Source organism: Rhinopithecus bieti, unplaced genomic scaffold (genome assembly GCF_001698545.2).
Source record: "Rhinopithecus bieti isolate Rb0 unplaced genomic scaffold, ASM169854v2 scaffold_4916, whole genome shotgun sequence".
NCBI lineage: Eukaryota > Metazoa > Chordata > Mammalia > Primates > Cercopithecidae > Rhinopithecus > Rhinopithecus bieti.
In genome coordinates, this window is record NW_016804605.1 from 176,902 (window position 1) to 201,268 (window position 24,367).

The 24,367-nt window shown below is 48.7% G+C and overlaps 1 protein-coding gene across 2 annotated transcripts in view; it reads left to right on the top strand.

Annotated features, from left to right (window-relative positions):
* Positions 1-3,702: 3,702 nt before the first annotated feature.
* CIMAP2 (ciliary microtubule associated protein 2) overlaps positions 3,703-24,367 on the top strand; it is a 33,245-nt gene continuing 12,580 nt past the window's right edge. For both annotated transcript variants that reach the window (XR_001884972.1, XM_017869397.1), the window contains exons 1-9: positions 3,703-3,854; positions 4,624-4,711; positions 5,155-5,319; positions 5,518-5,640; positions 9,478-9,615; positions 9,730-9,873; positions 11,530-11,691; positions 12,659-12,784; positions 14,738-14,871. Coding sequence is in view for 1 of the 2 variants with exons in the window: in XM_017869397.1 (XP_017724886.1) it covers positions 3,751-3,854; positions 4,624-4,711; positions 5,155-5,319; positions 5,518-5,640; positions 9,478-9,615; positions 9,730-9,873; positions 11,530-11,691; positions 12,659-12,784; positions 14,738-14,871 (1,184 nt within the window). In the remaining variant the exon portion in view is untranslated. The remainder of the gene's footprint in view (positions 3,855-4,623; positions 4,712-5,154; positions 5,320-5,517; positions 5,641-9,477; positions 9,616-9,729; positions 9,874-11,529; positions 11,692-12,658; positions 12,785-14,737; positions 14,872-24,367) is intronic.

The window sequence follows — 24,367 nt, forward strand, 5'->3', positions numbered from 1 at the left end:
TAAAAATACAAAATTTGCCAGGTGTGGTGGCGCGTGCCTGTAATCCCAGCTACTCGGGAGGCTGAAGCAGGAGAATCGCTTGAAGCCAGGAAGTGGAGGTTGCAGTGAGTCAAGATTGTGCCACTGCACTCCAGCCTGGGCAAGAAGAGCAAAAAGCACTGTCTCAAAGGAAAAAAAAAAAATTGCGACAACGTATACTTCACAAAAAATTTATGGTGTTAACCATTTTCAAGTGTACAGTTCAGTGGCATTAAGAGTATGAATGCTCCCCTGGCCTTGTCCTTGTCCCTGAGGGTACTGTTGTACCACTGTTTCCACTTTCCATCTCCAGAATTTCTTCATCTTCCCAAATGGAAACTCCGTACCCATTAAACAATAACTCTTCATTCTGTCTCCACCCAGCACCTGCTACCCACCATTCTATTTCTGTTTCAGTGAATTCAACTACTCTAGTTACCTTACATAAGTGGAATCATATAATATTTGTTCTTTTGGGACTGGCTTATTTCCCTTAGCATAATGTCTTCAAGATTCATCCATGTGGTAGCACGTGTTAGAATTTCCTTCCTTTTAAAGGCTGAAAATATTCCATTGTATGAATAAATCACATTTTGTTTATCCATGTATCTGTCGATGCACACGTGTGTTGCTTCTACTTTTTGATTGTTGTGAACAATGCTGCTATGAATGTGGGCATACAAATACACATTTGAGTTCCTGCCTTTAATTCTTCTGAGTATATGCCGAGGAAAGAAATTGCTGGATCATATGGTAATTCTATGTTTAATTCTTTGAGAAACTGCCATACTGTTTTCCAAAGCAGCTGGACTATTTTACTTTCCCACCAGCAATGACCAAAGCTTCCAATTTCTCTATAGCCTCTCCAACATATGTTATTTTCTATTTTTTAAAGATAATAGCCATCATAATGGGTGGGTTTGGCTTTTGATTGGACTCTGAAGAAGATAAGTAAGAGTTGGGTGGGAAGGGTAGGTTGGTGGGGGGCGCATATCAACAGCAGCAAAGATATGAAAAGGCCAGAGGCTCTCCAGGAAAGGGTGTGTCCTAGGGATAGAGTAGCCTCGTGGCTGGAGGTTTCAGAGCATGGGGCAAAGATGGCAGGAGATGAGGACTGAAGGCAGGGGCCACGGCCCCATCACAGAGGCCCAAGTCCTAGCTGAGAAGCTTGACTTGATTCCACTGACATAAGAGGTGGCTCTGGAGTCTGGACGGGTTAGACAGTCTTGCAGCTAGGGAGCTCTCAAATGTCCTTATGAGTCCCGTATTCATGGTGTGACCCTATGCCTGATGAGATGTGACCAGGGCAAGTTATTCTCCCCATCTGAGCCTTAGTTTCCTCTTGTGTACAATGAGGGTGCAATGGTGCCTATAAAAGAAAATGGGTGAGGTGCTAGACAAGGAAGCTGCTGTGATGGGAAACTTTGGGCTGACCAGAGCAGGCGGCTTTGCTGCAGAGCTGACTCACTTGGCCCGTTCTGGCCTTCCTGGCAGCCAAGACTCCCAGCCCAGTGGACCTTGGCTTATAGCCTTTCGTCATTCCTCCATGGGTCCTGGAGCCATGGGGCTCAGGCCAGAAGAGAAGCAGCAATGTAGCTGTAGGCATGTCTGGACCACCCTGAGAATACCCGAGCAGACCCAGGGTTGGCTGAAGTGCACAGGACTGGAGAGTGTGTACATCCACACCTCACTGACACCTCAAAACAGCCTTTCCAGGAAGCTACAGTCATAGGTCCGTGTCACAGAAGAGGAAATTGAAGTTGGCAAGGGTAACTTGCCCAAGGTCAGCACCCAGGAAGTGGCAGAGCCAGATTTAAATGTGTCTTTGAAGATTTATGTGTTATTGGGTAGCTGGACTAGATGCATGTATTCATTCCCTTGTCATTCAACAAATATTTCCTGAACATTTACTATGTGCTAGATGCTGCACCAGGAGGAAATGAGACAAGTTTCTGTCCTCAGGCATCTGTAAAGGTCCCTAACCAAGGGCTGGGAATGACCTCCAATTGAGCTCCTGCTGTGTGCCAAGAGTATTACCTAAATCGGGTCATTCATCCTCACAGCAGCCTGGGAGATAGAGATGATAACTTTCATTTTATAGAATGAAACCGATAATGCTGTGACTCAGAGAAAGAAGTGACTTGCTCAAGTTCCCACTGGGAACTTGGGAAGGGAAGTTGGGAAGGGCAGAGTCTGCTTAGACGACCCAGGCTCTCCGTTCTGTGCATGTTCCTGAGGCCTGCCACCTCTGACCCTCAGCTCAGTGGTGCAGTGCAGACGCTCTGCCAGCGGTGGCCATGTGCCCACCAGGCCTGGAGCCCAAGAGTCCAGCTCTCAGCTGTGCTGGGGAGCCACACTTCTTATTTAAATACTAGCTTGGGATGTCAGAAGGGCATTGGGTGGGGCCTGGCAGAAGACCCACTGTGCCTCTGGTCCAGCTTCACCATGGGCTGGAAGCAGGACCTCTGGTACAACCTACACCTCTCTGGCTTCAATCCTGTCATCATGGAATGGGATATGAATCTCTGCCCCACCTTTGGGCCTAAGACCCTTGGGAAGATCACAGGCCATCGTGGGAGAAATTAGACAATCTCAGAGCATGGCTGTGGAGCACTGGTTGGGGGGTAAGGAAGGAGGGAAGAGAGAACTGACTATGCCCTATGTGGGGTCCATACCCTCAATTCCTTTCTTTACTTAGAAAGTCATCCATATGGGCCGGGCGCAGTGGCTCACGCCTGTAATCCCAGCACTTTGGGAGCCCGAGGCGGGCAGATCACGAGGTCAGGAGATTGAGACCATCCTGACTAACACTGTGAAACCCCGTCTCTACTAAAATACAAAATATTAGCCGGGCGTGGTGGCGGACGCCTGTAGTCCCAGCTACTCGGGAGGCTGAGGCAGGAGAATGGTGTGAACCTGGGAGGTGGAGCTTGCAGTGAGCCGAGATTGCACCACTGCACTCCAGCCTGGGAGGCAGAGCCAGACTCCGTCTCAAAAAAAAACAAACAAATAAAAGAAAGTCATCCATATGCTTCAATGTTAAGTTGGGAATTCTCCTTCAGGAAGTCTTCCCTGACCTACCTACCCACAGGCTGGGTCAGAGGCGTCCCTCTCTCATGGACCTGACCATAGTATGTGGTCATTGCTTCCCCATTATTTTCAGGGCAAGGACCACATCTGAGTCCCAGGCATTCTGCACGGTGTCTGCCCAGAGTGGGTGCCAGGGACGTCTAGGGGCCGATTGAATCCTGACTGCCCCTGCAGCCTTGCCCAGCCCTCCACCCTCTGGCTTTCCTTGCCCTTTCCCCCTTACTTCGGCTCCCCTGACTCCCGAAGGGGAGAAGGAGCTGGGATGTCATTTGCCCAAGTCTGCCCTCTCTGTGGGCCTGTTTCCCATCAGCACAAGGTGAACATTAAAAGGTTCTTTCTGAGCCTAGGCAGGCTCCATGCAGGGCTCTGGGATAAAGCCAAAAATCAGAAACACTTCCTCAACAAATGACTGTAAGACCCCACCCACTGGCATCCATATTAAATACAAGAAAAGGCCATTATATCTGCAGGGGCCAGGGAAGGACCCTGAAAATGTGCATGGACAAGGGAAAAATCAGCCTGCTACGTGCGCACGCCGGTGGGGGCGCCACGTGGGTGAGGGCGCGGCCCACAGCTCCGGGGCGCATCACAAGGCCCGGGTTGCCGTGGCAGCAGCGGAGGCGGTCGGCGCGCAGGCCTGCCATGAGAGAAAGCCAGAATGCCGCCGGAGCTCGTGGCTGGAACCGTGCCGGCTCCATGGCCACTAAATGGTTCACCGGGGCGCCCTTCGGGGTGCAGAGCCACAGGTGGGGCCCATTTGTGTCCTGGGCTCACGCCCATGGTCCAAGGCAGCTGCTGTCCACCCCGAAGCCACCCTTGGCCTCCGGAGAGAGGGTGTCCACCTACACACCGGACTGAGCCTGGCAGGGAGGGGACCAGGGGAGGGGGGGCCGGCAGTGAGGAGGGGCTGGGCTTTCTCTCCCCCTCATACTTACTGCTCTTTCCTGCCCAGGGTTCTTTTACCTTCTAAGTGAATTCTTTAAAACCATTTCAAGAGCACCTACTATGTGCCAGGTTTAGAGAGATCACATGGCCTGGTCCATAGTAGGCCACTCAGCTCACAAGTGGTAGGTGGGATTTCAGCCCAGGTGTCTGTCTTCCATTCATTCATATTCCACTCTGTCTCTTTCTCTCTCTAACCTACTATGTTCCAGGCACAGTTCTAGGATCTGGGGCTACAGCAGTGAACACAACAGCAAACCCCTGTACTCATGGAGTTTGCTCTTTTCTGTGAGGGGTGGGGGTGAATAAGAAACAAAAGTATGTATATCTGTAAAACGTTGGGTATTGATAAGGACTGTGGAGAAAAATGAAGCTGGGAGGAGGAGTTGACGGGTGGGGTGGGGTGGGAGCGGCCTGGAACATTCGAAGCCACTGCAACTCCACTACTTTTCTTTCATGAGCTTGCTCCAAAGTCACCTTCCGGGGCAGCCAACTCCCCCATGCTCCAGAACTGCCCATGCCAGGGCCGGGTGCCAGGCACGGGGCTCTCAGTGGGCCGCCATCCCTCCCTAGGTTTGACATCTCTGCTGTTTATCCCAACCGGAAGAAGTTCAGCACCTTCACTGAGGCCCCATACTCCATGCGTTATTCTACCCAAGTGGTGAGTTTGCACAGCTTCCCTGACTCCTCCCACAGGGCCTGAGCATGGCCCCTTAGAACTGCCTACTGTGGTGGATGAGCTGAGCTGTAGAAGGGGCGTACCTTCTACCGTCTTCTGGCACAGAGCTGGGCCCACCGTGGGGGCTTCCAGTGTGTTTGATAAACGAGGGACTGCACCACTCCCAGCTTGTGCACTGACTACCTCTGGGCTCTTGAAGGCGTTATTATACCTCCCTGCAGTGTGAGGGGGCAGTGATAGAGGATGTCATGATTGCACCTTGAGTGCCAAGCCTGTTGATGCCAGCCTTGGTGCTGAGGGTGGGAACCACAGGGGGGATTGCCTACTCCCTTCCTCCAGGTCAGGGTGGTGACTTGGTGAGGGCCTGCTATGTGGGTGGACTGGGCGGGCGTGGCTGTCACAGCTCTGACCACACTCTGACTCAGTCCCACATAGGCCCGGGGACTTACAGCTCAAAGGAGACCTGCTTCAGCAAGAGGAAGCTGATGAAGGAGGTGGACACAGGCTGGGCCAAGGCCCAGGAAGCCACGCGGCTGACCCAGCTACCCCACTTCCAGTACCAGGCCATCATGAAAGAGAAGCGGCTGCAGGTGAGGCCTCTGGGGCCATGCCTCTCCCTCTCTGGTGCCAGGTCTTCCTGTCCACTGCGGCTGCTCCGTGTGGCCTTCAGTGTCCTTCCAAGGCCAGATGGAGATTACCCTTTAAGGAACATCATCATGCCTTGGGCTTCTTCCTGCGTGGACTTTCCCAAGTTTAAGGCTTTCATTTTCTCTCTTCTCTTGGCATAGGAGCAAAAGCTGGGGCCCGGCTCCTACAATCTCAAAGACTTCTTAGAACAGCTGCGGGAGAAACCGTGTAGCACCCGGGGGCTGCTCAGCTCTGGGGAGGTTCGCTTCCGAGGACTCATTGGGGTAGGTGTTCTCATCTCTGGAGTCCCGAGCCTGGCATACATTGGGTGCTCAACAAATTCATTCACTTGTATGTCCATCCGACCAGCCAGGAATAAGGATTAAGCACCTCCTAAGTGGCATACACTGTCCTAGGCCTTGGGGATTTAGCAGTGATGAAGACAAGGTCCCTGTTCTCATTAAGTAGATGTCCTAGCAGTAGAAACAGTAGTACAAAAAAGGAAGTGTAATACATACATAAGCAGGGCTATGAGCACAAATTAGGGAAGGGACAGGCAGTGATGGGGGTGCAATTGATAGAACGTAGTCAGTGCTCTGGGAGGAGTGATATTTGAGCAAACCTACAGGTCAGAGCAATGGAGACTTGCAATGTCTGGTAGAGCATTCCAGGCATTGGGTCCAGGCCTTCGGGAGCAGACGAGAAGCTAAGGCCTAGAGGTGGGAACATGCTTGTCGAATCGGACCGGCAGGCTGGAGGCCAGTGTGGCCACAGGGCACTGGTTGAGGGAGAGAGGAGGCAAGCAAGAGGGCAGAGGAGTGAAGGGCTGGGTCATGAGGACCCTGCAGCCAAGGTGGGGCCTTGGTGTTATTCTAGGTGCTGCCAGAGGGCAGTGGAGGGCTTTGACAGGAGGAGGACCTGACTTACCTTTTTAGAGGAATACCCTTGTGAGGGCCAGGATTTGGAGGAGGCAATGGTGCTGAGAGGTGGGGGTGGCAGCGCCAGGGGATGATGATCCCATCAGGAGGACACTGAGTGAGGCTGACACTCAGTAAGGACATGAGGGAGAAGGCAGGAGTCACCCCCTACTAAGGGAGTCAGCACTGCAGTTTGTTGGCCTCGACCTCTCTGTGCTGGACACTCTGTTATCCCAGCCCCTCACATAGGCCATGCTCACATGCTTTGCCCCTGCTGTTCCCTCTGCCAGGAATGCCCTTCCTCCCTTGGCAGCCTCTTCTCCTTGGGCACACCTACTCATCCCGCAGCTCTCAGCTTCCAGAAGCTTCCCTCAGCCCCGCTAGGTGGTGTCTCCCTTCCTAGGAGTCTCCACTGTGGTTGTGTGTTTAGCATCCCTTCCCCACTGGACAGCAGCCCCTGAGGGCAGACCATGTCGGCCTGGTTCCTTCACTGCAGCATTCTGAGGTTCTAGCAGTGCCTGGCACACATAGGCACGCAATAAGTATTTGTGGACTGAATAAGTGCATGCATGCTGAGCATCAGGTGCTCCAAAACATTCTGTCTAATTCTTTGCAACCACTCCAGATGAGGCCCTGGAGGCTCAGAGAAGATAAGCAAATTGCCCCAGGATGCACAGCTGCCAAGTGGGCAAGCTGGGATGCAGGCATGGGAATGTCCAACCCAGAGCCAGGGTCTTTCTCCTACACCTTGCCACTGGGAATGCTTCTATGAAGGCTGGAAATTACTCCTGACATGGTCTGGGGATGAGCAGATGCATCTTCAGGTGCAGAAGCTATAACTGTAACTTAGGGAGAGGGGATACCTGGAGCATTTGAAAATGTCATTACCATCCAATCTAAAGTAATGATAGTGGACGTGTAGCATAGCACTTACCACGTACTAATTAATTTCATATTTATGACAACCCTATGATGATGTCCATTCTACAGATGAGAAAAATGGAGTACAGATTGATTAAGTAACCTACCGCCCAAGGTCATGAAGCTATCAACTGACAGAAGCAGGCTTTTGAATCCCAGGTGTCCAACATCTACCTTGCATTTCATCCACAGGCTTGGCCCCCATAGTTCTTGGACTTTGCTCCCTGCGTCTCTTTGGAGGCCAGGGCCTGGGTGTGGGAACTCAGCCGAACGGATGGCAGGGGAGCTAGGGGGGGATAAGCATGACTCTGTTTCCTTCCTGCCTTTGCTCTTTTTGAGTGGGAGACCTTCCCATCTTCCCTCATACCTGTCTTTTGGGGATCCTTCTCATTTTTCAAAGTCCAGCCTGAAAAACAAAACAAAACTTAAAAGTGATGATTCATTCATTTCCACACTCCCCGTCTTCAATTAATCATTCCTGTTTGAATCCCCAAAGCTCAGACAACATAACATTCTAGTTAAAACTATAGACTTTGCCATCAGCCCAAGTGTGGTGCTGAACCTCTGAACCTGAAGGTTTTAAGGAAGAAATGGGATTATCTTGACAAAGTGCCCAGCACTGGGCTTGCTTCTGGGCTCCAGGAATAGGGCCATTCTCACCCTTGGTATAACCCTCATCTTCAAAGTCTCCCAGGTCCTGTGGTGCTCACTGCCCACCCACCCCGGTGCTTTCCACAGAGCCTGGCAAACAGTAGAGGCTCAGAAAGGTTATGGATTTTGGAGCTGAAACTCGCATGCTGTCTCTTTCTGGAGGTGGGACCTGAGACATACAGTTTGCCCCTCTGAGACTCAGTTTCCCCATCTGTTAATTGTGGATGGTGCTGACTTGGTCTCCCCGAGTCACTGCCAGCACCAAGATGTTAAGGCTTGTGAAGCACCTAACACACCATGCAGGGATCCAGCTATCCTCGGGGGCTTTCTCCAGAACATACATGGGAACCCCAGAAGGAGACATGTAGTCCCATTCCTCTGGGAGCAAACAAATCTGATGCCCTTAGTGACCTGACTCCCCATGCAGAGGTCCCTGCCCTCCCTGCCCCATCCTGCTTCCCCAGGGCCAGGTTCCAGGCTCAGAGGTAGGGCACAGCCAAGCCATCTATGGAGCAGCAGTGACGCCCCGTGGCTAAAAGGTGCAGAGCAGCAGAAAGCGTTCTGCCAGGTGGACTGCCGTCTTCACTCGGCCTACAAAATCACCTTTCTGACCCTGGCAGCCCAGGTCCCAGACGGTCATTCCAAGCAGTTCCTAACTTCTCCTCCTGCCCCTCAAGACATTCAGCCACCCCACCCTATCGTGTGCCAGTGTCCACTCTGTGCCAGACACTGTTGCCTGTGAGCCTCCACTACTGCTCATACCTTCACTTCCAAGTTCAGCCTCTTCTCCAGGGCCCTACTGGCCCGTCCATGCTATGTCTCACTGCCTCTTCCCTGCATCCCACACTCTGACATGGTGGGCTCCTCGCTGCTCTCCAAGCACATGCCATTCCGCCCAACCTCTTTCCCTTGCTTGCAGACAGTATTTAACTTCATCGTCATTACCTGGAAGAAAGTATTCCTATCCCATGGTACCAGTATGGACCATGAGACTCAGAAGGCCCAAGGTCACTCAGCTAGGAGGAAGCAGACCCAGGATCTGAACCCAGAATGGGAGTCCTTCCCTGTCACAGCGCTGTTCACAGCACATTGAGAAAGCCCTCATGTCACGCAGGGCTGTGGTGCAGGGGAGTGAAGGTTGGAATTGCCGAATCCACTGAAGCAGGCAACTATCTCAGGTGGTAGTGGGAGGAAGACTTCATTCCCAGGAGAGATGACATCTGAGCTGGTTTTGCAGGAGCAGTAGAACTGTCCAAGGCAAAGAGGGCAGGAAGGGCATTCCGGGTGGTGGTTACAGCATGAGCCAATGAGGGAAGAAGGTTGGGCAGAATGGCATGTGCTTGAGAAGCAGCAAGAAGCTCACTATGTTGGCCAAAGTGTGCAATGTAAGGAGGAAGCAGTGAGATATAACTTGGTCAGGCCAGTGGAGCCCTGGGGAAGAGGCTGAACTTGGAGGTGAAGGTGTGAGCAGTGGTGGATGCTCACGGGAAACTGCTGTGTGTCAGAGGGTGGGTAGCAAGTGGGCACCCTGAAAATCCCATTCCCTTCTTGGGGATGGCAATCTCAGGTGTTTGTTCCTCAGGCACAAGGAGTGGTTCTGACAGCCTCTATGCCCCCACCCCTGCCCCACAGAACTACTATCCAGGCCCTGGAAATTATGGGGAGAAGGGCAACCCATACACCAAGCTGGAGGAGAATGCCTGGAACCGGTCCCATTCCGAGGGCCTCATGTGCAGGATGAGCAACAAGCCAGACCCCCGGCCTCATCAGGTACCCCCTTGGCTGGCCAGGCCTTCCCTGCCTTCCCGTCCTGCAGGGGCACTCCCAGGGCAGAGGGGGAAGCTGAGCTCTCCTGCAGGCCTCATCACCTCTGCTCTGCTCTAGGGGAGTGGTCTGGGACCTGGCACCTACTCCTTCAAAAGTGGCCTTGAGACATACGTGGCACGATCCGTCGGCACCCGCGGCCCCTATGACACTTTCTCTGGTGATCGGAGCAAGCCATTGCCTTATGGGCACTACTCCATGCAGGTGTGTACATGGGGTGGTGGAGGGTGTTAGTCCATGCCCCTGCAGGATGACAGGCCTCATTAGTCAGCACCAGGAACACCAGCTTGTGCACCAGGCTCTACATAGGGCCGTTCCCGTACCCCCTCACTTCAGCCTCTTGGCCAGGACCAGATCTGGCTTCCCATGTTAGGCAGGGAAAACAGGCTGGCCACCCAGCTGGAAGGAGCAGAGCTGGGATTTGAACCCAAGGACATCTGTCTGACTTCACGGCCAGCTCTCTCCTCTGCACTGGCATGAAGTGCCCAGGAGGTGAAGATGGCCCACAGTGCCAGGGGAGCTTGGTCATGAGGAACCTTGATGGCGCAAGATGGGGGCGTCCTCCTATTTTGGAAACAGCAGGCATTATAGACCAAGCTGGCTGGGTTAGTGCCAGTGCTGTTAACAAAGCAGAGAACAGGAGGCCCAGGAGGGGAAATTGAGGTAGAATTTTATCTTGATGGCCTCCTTTCCCATCCCCGTCAAGTCCCTGTGATGTGATCTCACAGTGCGCTTGCTTTGTGCTCGTGGCCACTGGAATTAAGTTTTGTCTAATTGCCTGTTTATCTTGTCTCCATTACATATTCTCGCAGTGGGTATGATTAAGTCAGGTAGTAGGCGAGGTGCAGGGGAAAGCAGCCCTTGTGGAACTTACATTCTAGTGGAGAAAGAAACTCAGTCATCAATGAATAAGAAAAAAATTCTCGAGTGTGAGCAGGCAATGAGTGCTATGGCAGAGCTCAGGAGTGCTTAGGAGGGTGGAGGTTAACGCAGAAGGACCTCAGGACCAGCTGGCAGGTAGCCACTGAGCTCTCAACCTTTGACCTGGCGGCTCCCTGGAGCCCTCCAGACCTCCCCATGACCAGCTATGGTAGGGGTCAAGGGACTCTCCTCAGGCACTGTGGCCAGTGCCCATTCTGACTGGCCAGTGCCCAGGCCACACTGTTTGCTTTTGTTTGTTAGAATTTTTTTTTTTTTTTTTTTTTTTTAAAGATCAGCTTCAGGTTCACAGTAAAATTGAGTGGAAAGTATAAGGAGTTCCCATGTACCCACTGCCCTCCCCATACCACACACAGCCTCCCCCACCATCAACATCCCACGGCAGCCTGGTCTGTTTGCTGCAGTTGAAGAACCTACACTGATACATCATTATCGCTGCAAGTCCGTGGCATACCTTAGGATTCACTCACGTGGTGGACATCCTGTGGGTTTCGCCAAATGCGTGACATGCAGCTACCGTTTTAGTATCATACAGAATAGTTTCACTGCCCCCCAAATCCTCTGTGCTCCTCCAGTCACTCTGGTTTTAAATATTTAAGACATCGTTCCTGCTTAGAACGGTGCCAGACTCAATACATGTCCAACAAATGAAAGAAAGAAATGGATGAAAAGGAGCTGGGCAGTAGGGTGTGGCAGGTGCATGGTGCAAGAGACTAACACCGCCCCAACCCGCTGGTTGGGGGAAGACTATTTCCACCAGCCCAGGTCAGGGGGGCCTCGAGGCTGGCCTGACCTCCGGGATGTCTGCACAGCAGGATAGTAAGTGATGCCCCAATGCTTTTCTCTGGTTGCGGGGGAGGGTTGAGAAAGGAGCTCTGATTTTCCTGGCATAACAGATTCCTTTTCCTCTCCTTTTCTCAGAAAAAAAAGCCCAGGGAACTGATGAATTTCACGAGCTTCATAGAGGAACTTAACTCACGTCACAATAAGAAGCATGGGGTTTTTTCTAAACTTCCCCGCAACCCGAAAATCCCTACAGAGAGGATTTACTGGGCCAGCCTCAGCCAGTGCCCCCGCACACTGGTGAGTTCACTCCTGTGGCTGGCCTTCCTCTCTCGGAGGGCAGCTCTCCTTCCGGGGCTGGGCATAGGGTAGTGTGCCTTACTTCATGGGGAATAACTCAGTCTTGGGATCAGACTGACTTGGTTTCCAATCCTGGTCCTGCACGTTGGGACACTTTAGGTGGGACCTTGTTTGGGCCTCGGTTTACACCCCTGTCCTCTGAAGATAGTGAAGTGGTTGTGAGAATTAGCTGGGGCCCTGTACTCGGAGCCTACAGCATGGTGCCTCGTACCCAGGAAGCACCCAGCCAGTGCCAACTTTCCCCCTGCGCCTCCCTCTTCTGACCTCAGAGCGTTGGAGGATGGGCAGGGGAAACTGGAGCAGGGCAGAGTACAGTCTACCCACTGGAGGGCCTGCCCACCTGCTCCACCCAAGGGAGTGGTGTGCTGGGCCCTGGTGTCAAAGCAGTCCTCTGGGGGTCTGAGCAGGCCCCCAAAGCAGGGTCTGCCCCTGCTAGGCATTTTACAGCCCCTCTGAGGTAGGAATTATCATTTGCATTTCACTAAAGGAAACTGAAGCCCAGATCTGGAAAGGGATTTGCCAAGTTCCCCCAGCAAGGGTGAGAAGGGGCTGGGATTGGAACCCAGCTCATCTGGCTTCAAGTCTGCTTGGAACTTGGAGTGGTGTGGTGTGGTGTGGTCTCCTTCCTCAGAAATGGGGTCTTCAGCTCTCTGGGCCTCACCAGACAATGAAGACCCTTGGGCACCTAAAAAGAGGTATCAGGCTGTGATGGGTATTTGTTAGAGTGGGTGGCATGGGTCATGAGAGCCCTTTTGCTCAGAGGTAGCTGGGTACCTCCACCATCCTTGGCTCAAGACCCAGGCTGCTGGATGGATGGAGTCAGCTGGCCAGAGTCCTCACCTGCCCTGGGCCCAGGCGGACACTGCCAGAGCCTCTTCAGATTTCAGCCTTCCTTCCTTCCTTGTAGGCCACATCTGGCCCCAGTTTCTGGCTTCCACAAGAGAAGAAATGCAAACCCATCAACCAGCCCCCGTTCCTGTTGACCTCCAAGGGGTCAGGCGCAAAGGCCTCTCAGATGATTATGGGAAGCTGGGTGAGTGGGTCTGGGGTGAGGGATACATGGGAACTGTCTCCTGCCTCTACAGCCAACACAAAAGCCTCTTTGTCCCCAGGTAACCGATGCTTTGAGTGAGCCATATGCCTCCCCTTTCTTTTCCCCAAGGGACCTGAGGTCCACTCCCACTGTCTTATTTTCCTAAGGCATTTGTTCTCAAACTTGAACTGATAGTAGCCTCACCTGCAGAACTTGTTACAACACAGATGGCTGGGCCCATGCCAGAGCTTCTGGTACAGTAGGCCTGGGTTGGGACATGGGAATTTGCATTTCCAACAAGTTCAGGTGATGGGGATGATGCTAGTCCAAGGACCACACTTTGAGAACGAATGAGCTAAGAAACATCCCACTGCAGCCATGCCATTCTCTTATTTTCCCAGAGAAACGCTCCTTCCATTCTCTGTGTTTTTCTTGGGCCTCAGGGGCAGCTGGTGAAGCTGGTGCATTTCCTGTCCCTCGCTGAGCAAGGCCCCCTTCTGTCCCCTTCCCTTTCCCACTCTCTTCCTCATCTCCAGAGGCAGCCATCCCCAAGTGTGCAATGTAATCTTTAGTTAGTGTTCTTGTAAACCAGCTAAATTCTTGGCCTTGGGCTTTGACCTCATTCTGTTTCTTACTCCACCCCTCTTCAGTTTGTAAATGCACCTTTTATTGGAGTCTAATAATCATAGAGAAAGGCGCTGAGTCCTAAGTGCACAGCTCCATGAATTGTCACATCATGGCCGTAACTACCTCCCGGAACATTTAACAGCTCTCATTTCCAGCACCCCAAGAATCCCTGCTGTTCCCACCCCTACCCCTAATTAGATAGCCTGTTGTCCTGACTGACTTCCAGTAGCACAGGTCAGCCACCTCACCTCCTTACCTTCCCCACACGGTAGCAAGGTCCTCAGCGTACCCAGACCCCAGTGACTAATTCTTGTGAGGACCGGCTGGTTGTCCCTGAATCCTTCCTTTTTTCACCTCTAGCCTGCACCCCCTGCAGGGGAGAAAGTCTTTACCTGAGATCCCCCAAGTGAAATGTTTAGACCAGAGCCAGATGACCCTGCTGCTACCACAGAGCCAGCCACTGTGAAGTGGGAAGGGCTGATGTGAGGTCTGGGTTCTGGTGGCTCAGTTGGCCACACCCCACAGGGTGGGAGAGCCCCTCTACTTGTACCCCCGAAACCTGGGTGCCTCATGAAACAGGCTTCTCCCTTGTAGGAGGCAACTTCTGTTTAGCACAGGACTAGCTCCTGGGTTCTAACATCTCCCCAGCCCACCCCTCAGGACTGCTCCGCAGATGGCTGGGTTCTTGTCCTGCCTTTATTCTGCCCTTGCCGTGTTACCTTGGGCAAGTTGCATCTCCTTTCCCAACCTCTCTGTTGATGCCTCTAAGATCTGTGACCCCGATATCTGGGTGGGATTCTGTATTCGCTTCCTAGAGCTGCCACAAACTAGGTGGCTTAAAGCAACAGAAATATTCTCTGACAGTTCTGGAGGCGAGAAGTCTGAAATCAAGGCGTCTGCAGGTCTGTGTTCCCTCTGAAACCTATTGAGAAGAATCCTTCTTTGCTTCTTTGTAGCTTCTGGTGGTGGCCAGCAATCCTTGATGTTCCTTGGCTTGTAGTCATCACTCCAATCTGTATCCTGGCATGGCTGTCTTCCTGTGTGTCTCTTCTTAAAAGGACACCAGTCACATTGGATGAAGGGCCTACCTTACTGCAGTACGACTTAATCTTAACTAATTATGTCTGTAGCAACCTTATTTCCAAATAAGGTCACATTCTGAGGTTCTATGGTTGCTCGGGGTTGGGACCTCAACATATCTTTTTGGGGGACACAATTCAGTTCATAACAGATGGAGTAGGGAAGCGTCCAAGGGGAGGAGAGGAAGCCGAGACACAGTCTCCAAGCCAGGCTTGCTAATGTCCTGCCATCCTCTCCCTGTTGTAGAACCCAGTAGGTGTGGGCCGCTACCTCAACACCTGGCTGATGGAGACAAAGGACAGGCAGCAGCGATACCGGTCCCTATTCCTGGGTGGATCCAAACGCTACCTCTCAGACCTGGCCCGGGACATGCTTATGCAGTGAGTGCAGCTGGAGCTGCAGTTGAAGGGGTGAGGGTGGTGGTGGGTTCTTACTCTTTGGTGTGTTGGTAGCTCCCCATGTTTGGTTCCCATGGGAACACAGCTTCTGCCCCTAATGCCAGCCAAATAGCAGAGGCAGTGGAGGGATGTTCACGTTCAGATCCTGGCTCTGCCACTTACTGGACGTATGAGGTTGGGCATGCTGCATAAGTTCGCTAAGCCTCATTTCCTTCAGCTGTCAAAAGAGCAGATATTTGAGGAGACCCAAATGAAATGATCTGCTGAAAACCCTTGGTAAGGAAAACGTACTCAATCAACCCTAAATCCGCCACTTGGAGCCCACACAGTCCGGTCTTGGCTCTCAATGGCTTCACCACGTGGAATCTGTTTCTTGGTGTTCATAATGGGGTTGCTAAAATCATTTCAGGAGGTTGCAAAGCCTAAGAAGGGAACAGTACATTAAATACTGTGGCAAACTATACAACAACTTGTAAATGTTAGCTGCTGCCATATTTTATTGACCTAAGAGGCCATCAATTGCAATATAATAACAATTTCAGAAATGTTACAATGTTGACAAACATGCCCTTTAGAATCCAGTATTTTTTTTTTTTTTTTGAAATTATGGTGAGGACATGAGGACATGAGGACCAGATTCTGAGGACCAGATTTCTCAGGAGAAATCAGCTTTTAAATGTAATTTCAAAAAATATTTTATTTTTTATCAAAGTAGTGCTGTGTCTTCCTCCTTCTCAACTTACCCCCTTGTTTTGGTGGGTTCCTGAGAAAGGGCTGAGGAAGGTAAGATTTTGATACAATGTATGCCTGAAAAGTTTATTTTCCTTCTGCATATCTGATCAATAGTTTGGTTGGAAATAAAATTCTAGGTTGGATATAATTTTCCCTCTGAATTTTGCAGGCCTTTCGTAGCCTCCTAGCTTCAAATATGGCTGTTGAGAAGTCTTAAGTCATTCCGGTTTTCCGTGCTGTGTATGTGACCTGCATTTTCCTTCCTGGAAGCTTTCAGGATCTTCTCTTTGTACTTCCTGTTCTGATGCATCTTGGCATGGGTCTGTTTCATCCTTTGTGCTGGGTGCTTAGTGGGTTCCCTCCGTCTGGAGACTCAGCACCTTCTATTCTGAGAGAATCTTTTGAGTTTTGTCTCTGACGATTTCCTTTCCTCTGTGTTCTCTCTCCTGCTTTTCAGATATCTCTTTTAGATGAATGTTAGATGCCCTGGTTTGGCACCCTAGTTTTCTTACCTTTTTTTTCCCTCTCCTTTCTTATTTTCCATCTTACCTTTCTGTTCTACTTTCTGGTAAAATTTTCTTGTCCTTATCTACCCTACTATTACTTTTAAAATTTTGGCTATCATATTTTTTAGTTTCCAAGAGTTCTTTTGTTGTGGATTGCTCTTTTCTTTCTTCTTTTAATAGCACCCAGTTCTGTGTCATGTATGCAGTGTGCAGTATGTTCTTTTTTTTTTCTTTTAAGATGAGGTCTCACTCTGACTCCCAGCCTGGGGCACAGTGATGCAATCTTGGCTCACTGCAACCTCTGCCTCTCAGGCTCAAGCGATTCTCCTGCCTCAGCCTCCCAAGTAGCTGGGATTACAGGCATGCACCATCATGTCCGGCTAATTTTTGTATTTTTTGTAGAGGCCAGGCTTCGTCATGTTGCCCAGGCTGGTCTGGAACTCCTGAGCTCAAGTAATCTGCCCGTCTCAGCCTCCCAAAGTGCTGGGATTACAGGTGTGAGCCACTGTGCCTGGCTGCAGTATGTTCTTTTATCTAAGGATGTTAATTAAGTTTTCCTGAAGTTCTTTTGTCCCCTGTGTTGTCTCCAGTTCTTCCAAGTTTCTTTTTTCTTTTGCTTGTTTGTTCATATTGAAGAGGAAAGCACTAAATAATACTGTGAGTCTGGGCGGGGCCTGTCAGTTGCTGTGAGCGATTGGCAGTGGATCTGGTCTTTCTGCTGAGACCCTCAAATGCCAGTGTCTCTAGGTGTTTTCTGTGGGACTATTCAGCTTCTCTAGAAAATAATCCTCTGTCCTGGGTGGGGGTAACTGTGGTTGCTGGTGATTAGAGGAAGGAGACAGGGCTGTCTCATTCAGCGTATGGACTGCCTCCTACCCCCTCTCTTCTCATTGTGGGACCTGTCTGCCTACATTCCACTGTGCGCCTCCTCCTAGCCCCCTGGAATCTATCCACAAACCAAACCTCCAGTCTACTGCTGGCTGGGTGAGGAGTCAGCAGGAGGTCATGTCTAGATGGGATCTTACTCTGTTACCCAGGCGGGAGTGTAGTAGCACAATCATAGCTCACAGCAGCCTAGAACTCCTGAGCCAAAGCAATCCTCACCTTGGTCTCCCATGTAGCTGCAACTATAGGTGTGTGCCACCATGCCTGGCTACTTTTTTATTTTTATTTTTGTAGAGACAGAGTCTCACTATGTTGCCCAGGCTTGTCTTGGGCTCAGGCTATCCTACCACTGTGACCTCCCAAAGTACTGAGATTCTTGACATGATCCTCTATGTCTGGCCTCACCTGTTTTTTAAGATACCTGTGCGTCCCATTCCTAGATCTTTCTGAGGTTTTTGTGGCAGGAGTTGGCAAGTGTCTCCCCAGTTTTCCTATCCTTCCTTCCTTCCTTCCCTTTTCTCCTTTCTTTTTCTCTCTTCTTTTCCTTTTTTACAGTGCAGTGGTATGAACACAGTTCACTGCAGCCTTGACTTCTCAGGCTCAAGCGATTCCCCAGCCTCACTCTCCCTAGTAGCTGGAACCACAGGTGTGCACCAGTGTGCCTGGCTAATTTTAAAAGTTTTTTTTTTTTTTTTTTGGTAGAGACAGGGTCTCACTATGTTGCTAAGGCTGGTCTCAAACTCCTGGCTTCAAGTGGTCCCCGCACCTTGGCCTCCCAAAGTGCTGGGATTACAGATGTGAGCCACCATGCCTGGCCTATTTTTAGTTTTTAAAAGAAACTTCCATACTGTTTTCCATAATGGGTGTTATAATTTACATTCCCACCAAAAGCATGTAAGAGCTCCCTTTTCTCCACATCCTTGCCAGCACTTGTTACTTTTTGTCTTTTGATAGTAGCTATCTTAACTGGGGTGAGATGATATCCCTCAATTGGGGTTTTGATTTGCATTTCCCTGATGATTTGTGATGTCAAGCATTTTTTCATATACCTGTTGAGCATTTGTATGTTTTCTTTTGAGAAACGCCTACTCATGTCCTTTGCCTACTTTTTTTGTTTGTTTGTTTGAGATGGAGTCTCGCTCTGTCACCCAGGCTGAAGTGCAGCGGTGTGATCTTGGCTCACTGCAACCTCCACCTCCTGGGTTCAAGTGATTCTCTTGCCTCTGCCTCCTGAGTAGCTGGGATTACAGGTGTACACCATCACCCCTGGCTAATTTTTGTATTTTTAGTAGAGACGGGGTTTCACCATGTTGGCCAGGCTGGTCTCGAACTCCTGATCTCAGGTGATCCGCCCGCCTTGGCCTCCCAAAGTGCTCGGATTATAGGCATGAGCCACCACACCCACCCTGCCCACTTTTTAAACGGGATTATTATTATTATTGCTGTTGAGTTCCTTGAATATTCTGGATATAAGTTTCTTGTCTGATGAGTAGTTTGCAAACATTTTCTCCTCTTCTACACGTTGTCTCTTCACGCTATTGTTCCTTTTGCTGTGCAGAAGCTTTTTAGTTTAATATAGTCCCATTTGTGTATTTTTGCTTTTGTTGCTTGTGCTTTTGAAGTCTTAGTCATAAAGTTGTTGCCTAGAACAATGTCCTAAAGTTTTTCCCTTATGTTTTATTCTAGTGGTTTTACAATTTTGGGTCTGGCATTTAAGTCTTTAATCAATTTTGAGTTGGTTTTTGTATATAGTAAGGGGTCTAGTTTCATTCCTATGGATATTCAGTTTTTCTAACATCATTTATTGAATGGTGTCAGAATAATACCATTCTATGTAAGGTCATTTTAACAATATTAATTCTTCCAGTTCATGAACATTGGATATCTTTCCATTTGTTTGTGTTCTCTTCAATTTCTTTCATCAGTGTTTTGCAGATTCCATTACAGAGGTCTTTCACTTCCTTGGTACATTTATTTCTAGGTGTATTTTTTGGCAGCTGTTGTAAATGGGATTGTTTTCTTGATTTCTTTTTCAGCTAGTTACTGGTATATAGAAATGCCACTAATTATTGTATGTTGATTTTGTATTCTGACAACTTTACAGAATTCATTTCTCAGTTCTTAGAGTTTTTTGGCGGAGTCTTTAGGTTTTTCTCTATATAAGATCATGTTGCCTGCAAGGAGGGACAATTTATAATAACTTCCTCATTTCTAATTTAGATGCCTCTTATTTCTTTCTTTTGTCTGAGCTCTGGCTAGGACTTCCAGTACTGTGTTAAATAGGAATGGTGATAGTGGGCATCCTTGTCTTGTTCCACTCTTATTTAATATAGTACTAGAAGTCCTAGATGTTTATTGATTTTATGTTTTCAAAACATCAACTTTTCGTTTTGTTGATCCTTTGTATTTTTTTTTAAGTCTCTATTTTGTTTAGTTCTGCTCTAATCTTTCTTTCTTTCCTTCAACTAATTTTGGGTTTGATTTGTTCTTGATGTTCTAGTTCCCTGAGGTTCCTTGTTGTTTATTTGAAATCTTTCTACTTTTTTTGACGTAGGCATTTATTGCTATAATCTTCTTCCCTCTTAGCACTGCTTTTGCTGTATGTTATGTTTCCATGGCTCACTACAGCCTTAACTTCCTGGTCTCAGGTGATTCTCCCACCTCAGTCTCCCGAGTAGCTGGAACTATAGGTGCGCATCACCATGCCCAAGTAATTTTTTGTATTTTTAGTAGAGACAGGATTTCATCATGTTTCCCAGGCTGATCTTGAACTCCTGGGCTCAAGTGATCCACCCACTTCAGTCTTCCAAAGTGCTGGGATTCCAGGTATGAGACACTATGCCTGGCCTCTTTCTTAATTTATTCCTTGACCAAGTGGTCTTTCAGGAACACGTTGTTTAATTCCCATTTATTTGTACAATTTCCAAAGTTCCTCTTGTTATTGATTTCTAGTTTTATTTTATTGTGGTCTGAGGAGATACTTGGTATGATTTTGATTTTTAAAAATTTGTTGTGACTTGTTTCATGGCCTAACATATGGTCTATCCTAGAGAATGTTCCATGTGTTGATGAGAAGACTGTGTATTCTGTAGCTGTTAGATGAAATGTTCTGCAAATGTCTGTTAGGTCCATTTGGTCTATAGTGTAGATTAAGTCTCATATTTTTTGATTGACTCTCTGTTGGATAATCTTTCCAGTGCTGAAAGTGGGGTCTTGTCTACAGCTATTATTGTATTGAAGTCTATCTCTCTCTTTAGTTCTAATATTATTTGCCTTATATATCTAAGTGCTCTGGTGTTGGTACATATATATTTACTATTGTTATATTCTTTTGATAAATTGATCACTTCATCATTATGTAATGACTTTCTTTGTCTCTTTTTATTTATTTATTTTTTTACTTAAGGTCTATTTTGCCTGATACAAGTACAGCTACTCCTGCACTATTTTGCTTTCCATTTTTGTGGAATATTTTTTCCATCCCTCCACTCCAATCTATGTGTGTCTTATCAGGTGAAGTGAATTTCTTGTAGGCAGCAGATAGTTGTCTTCTAGACAGCAGTCAGTCTATATCTTTTAATTGGGAAATCTAAACCACTTACATTCAAAGTTGTTATTGATAAGCAAGAACTTACACCTGTCATTTTGTTGTTTTCTGATTGTTTTACATATCTTTTGTTCCTTTCTTCCTCTTTTATTGTTTACTTTTACAATTTGGTGGGTTTTTGTAATGATAACGTTAGACTACTTTCTCTTTCTCATTTGTGTATTTGCTCTACCAGAGAGTTTAATACTTTTGTATGTTTTCATGATTGTAGATGTTGTTCTTTCCCTTCCAGATGTGGGACTCTCTTAAATTTTTCTTGTAGGACCGGTCTAGTGGTGAATAATTCCCTGTTTTTGCTTGTGCTGCAAATAATTTATTTTGCCTTCATTTTTGAATGATAGCTTTGCTGGGTATAGTGTTTGTGGTTGGTAGTTTTTTTGTTTGTTTCTTTTGTTTTTTTCCTTTCAGTACTTTGAATAATCATTCTATGCTCTCCTGGCTTGTAAGATTTCTGCTGTTTTGGATTTTTTTTTTTTTTTTTTTTTTTTAAGACAAGGTCTCACTCTGTCACTCAGGCTGGAGTGTAGTCATGCAATCATGGCTTAGTGCAGCCTCGACCTCCCAGGCTCAAGCAATCCTCCCACCTCAGCCTCCCAAGTAGCTGGGAGCATAGGCATGTGCCACTATGCCTAGATATATATTTTTTTACTTTTTAGTTTTTGTAGAGATGGGGTCTGACTGTGTTGCCTAGGCAGGTCTTGAACTCCCGAGCTCGAACAATCCTCCTGCCTTGGCCTCCCAAAGTGCTGGGATTACAGGTGTGAGCCACCATGCCTGACCAGTCTTTGATTTTGACAGTTGGACTGTAATGTATCTTGGAGAAGTCCCTTTTGATTGTATCTATTTGGGGTTCTGTGGGCTTCCTGTGTCTGGATGTCTATATCTTTTGCAAGACTTGGGATATTTTCAGCTATTATTTCATTAAATAGGTTTTCTATGTCTTTTCCAATCTCTTTTCCTTCTGGAACTCTCAAAATTAGAATATTTTATTCCATTGTGGTGTTCTGTTAATATACTTTCTTTATCTTGTAAATTTTTTCTTCTTTTTTCTGTCTGACTAGATTATTTCAAGATGCCTGTCTTCAAGTTCAAAAATTCTTTCTTCTGCTTGATGTAGTGTATTGTTGAAGTTCTTGATTGTATTTTTAATTTCCTGTATTGAATTGTTCAGTTCTAGGATTTCTGTTTGGTTCCTTTTAGTGATATCTTTTGTTGAATCTCATTCAGATCATCAATTATTTTCCTGACTTCTTTGTATTTTTTATCTGTTTTCTCTTATATCTCATTGATTTTTAAAATATCATTATTTTGAATTATTTTTTAGGCATTTCATAGATTTCCTTTTGTTTGGGATCTGTTACTGGAGAAATATTGTATTCCTTGGAGGTATGATGTTTCCTTGCTTGTTCATGTTTCTTGTGTCCCTGTGTTCATATGTGTGCATCTAGTATAACAGTCACTTTTTCCAATTTTATGACTGTCTTTCATAGGGAATTACTTTTACCTGTAGATGTATATATAGTGTTGGTTGGGTACAGTACTTTGGCTTTGATTCTGTGTGGATGCAGTAATGTAGTTTCTGTATGATTTCTTCAGCTATAATCAGCATCAGTGGTGTCTTTGGGTTTCTTAGTGGCTTAGGCTGTGGTTGTTAGGAGAGGCTATGGCAAGGCTTTGCTGGGGGTGGGGGTGCCAGGTGGGCTAGTCCTCAGGGACCAGTGGTGGCACAGTGGGCTGGGTATGTCAGTCCTTGGGCCCCTAGTTAACATATGTGAGTGCTGACAGAGGCAGGTCTGGGTGGGCTGGTCCTCAGGCCTCCAGGTGGTGTGTTTGGGTGCTGGTGTTGGCAGTGGTGGCCTGAGCCAGTGGGTCCTTGGGCCCCTGGGTGATATGCATGGCATCGGTGGTGACAGTAGTGTCAATGGGCCACACACTTCTACCTCTAGCCCTGAGTGTTCATGTGGTGCCAGCAGTGGCAGGGTGGGCAAGAGCCAGTCCCAGGCTCCCGGTGGTGTGTGTGTGCCCAGCAGTGGTGAGGCAGGCTGAGTAGGCAGATCCCTGGGCCCCTGGGAGATGCATGCCATAGGCAGTGGGTAGGTGCATTAGGTCTACCTCAAGGCGTCCCCTGGACAACCATGCACAAGCCTGGTTGCATGGCTACAGGTAGAGTTGGGCCCTGTCTATAGGGCTCCCTGACAGTGTATCATGGGCCTGGCAGTGGCAAGTGTGGGTGGGTGGATCCATTTTTTCCTTAGGCCCAAGATGGCACATTTGGCACAGAGTTTCAGGTAGGGGGCAATGTCCTCAGGCCCTGGAACAGGTGGCATGGTGTGGCAGCGCTCTGCCACTGAAGAGGTAGGGTTGCTGTTAGTGGCAATGGTTCCAGGCAGCTAGCTCTCAGGCTCTGGGGAGCACAAACTTCAGGTTTCTTTGCCCCAGGTCAGCTTATTTAGTGCACTGCCCTGCCCATTCCCCAGGGTGTAGGACACTGCATGGGCTAGAATGCTGGGGACCTGTCCGCACTGCTGGGTCCAGCTGGCATTGGAACACTGCAGCTCTCTGAGTGGACGTGAGGGGATGTCTGCAGGTCCCCAGGGATTTGGAGATATAGGATCTGTAGGGCTCCAGAGCAGGATGTAGACTGGTGGGAACTGGGCTCTCAAAATGGTGCTGTGCTGCAACTGCTTGGGTATCAGGGGATAGGTGGGACCAGTGCAAACTCCCTCTTGGGAACAATGCTGTCACATGGACCCCCAGAAGTCCCCTGTATTAGTCTCAGGGCCTGCAAGGCCTGAGCGCTCTCCTGTGGGTAGGATTGCAGGAGCCTGTGGGGGGAATGTGGACCACGGGAGATCTCTTGCTCACCCTTTCTCCACACTGGGGACTTTTTCCTGGCTCTGAGCTGATCCCGGCCAGGCCAGCTGCTCTGCTTCCTTCTCCTTCCATGCCTCAGATATTCTATGCTGAATTCCATGTTCTCTCATTTGCTATATTCAACGTGTGGTTATCTACTTGCTGTTTTGGTCCTTCTTTGTGGAGGAGGCAAGTGCTCGGCACCTCTAGTCAGCCATCTTGAAGGCCCCCTCCTGTTTGTCTATGTCTAAAAAATTCGTTTATACTTTTAGTGGGTTGCAGAAGGAAGTAGAGATAAATGCATATATTCATCTGCCTTGTTCAATGGTAAATCATATGAAATGAAACACTTTTGGGGTGCAAAAGCATTTTCTTCCCCTTTCTAGTCAAGGTAGTTAGCCTTATTTTAGGGGTATTAAAACCAGGACCAGAGAGAGGAAAAGAGGAGGACAACTTGCCTAAAGTCACACAGCTGGAGAGTGACAGAGCTGGCACTAGAATCTGGTCCTTCCCCTTCATGGGCAATGTCCTTTTATCAACACCCATGTGAGGATTTGGGGGTGCTAGGGCAAGTACCATGCCCAGACTCCTGCAGGGCCACTCCTCCCACCTGCTCTTTTGCAAAGTCCAGTCTATATGCCGTTTGCTTAGCAAAAGACTCTAAGGAAGGGAAGGGTGCCCCATCCCCACAGGACCTCCCCCTGGACATCTGTGTTCTCCCTCTGGACATCTGTCTTTCTCCTGTGTTCAGCATTCTCCTTCACCACTGTTAACACATCCAACACTCAGGCCAGTGAGAATTACAGGATTTCTAACCCTGGCTTAGAATTCCATGTCTGCCACTTAGCTGTGTGACTTGGGGCAAGTTGCTCGGAGAAGACCTCCCTCATCTGAA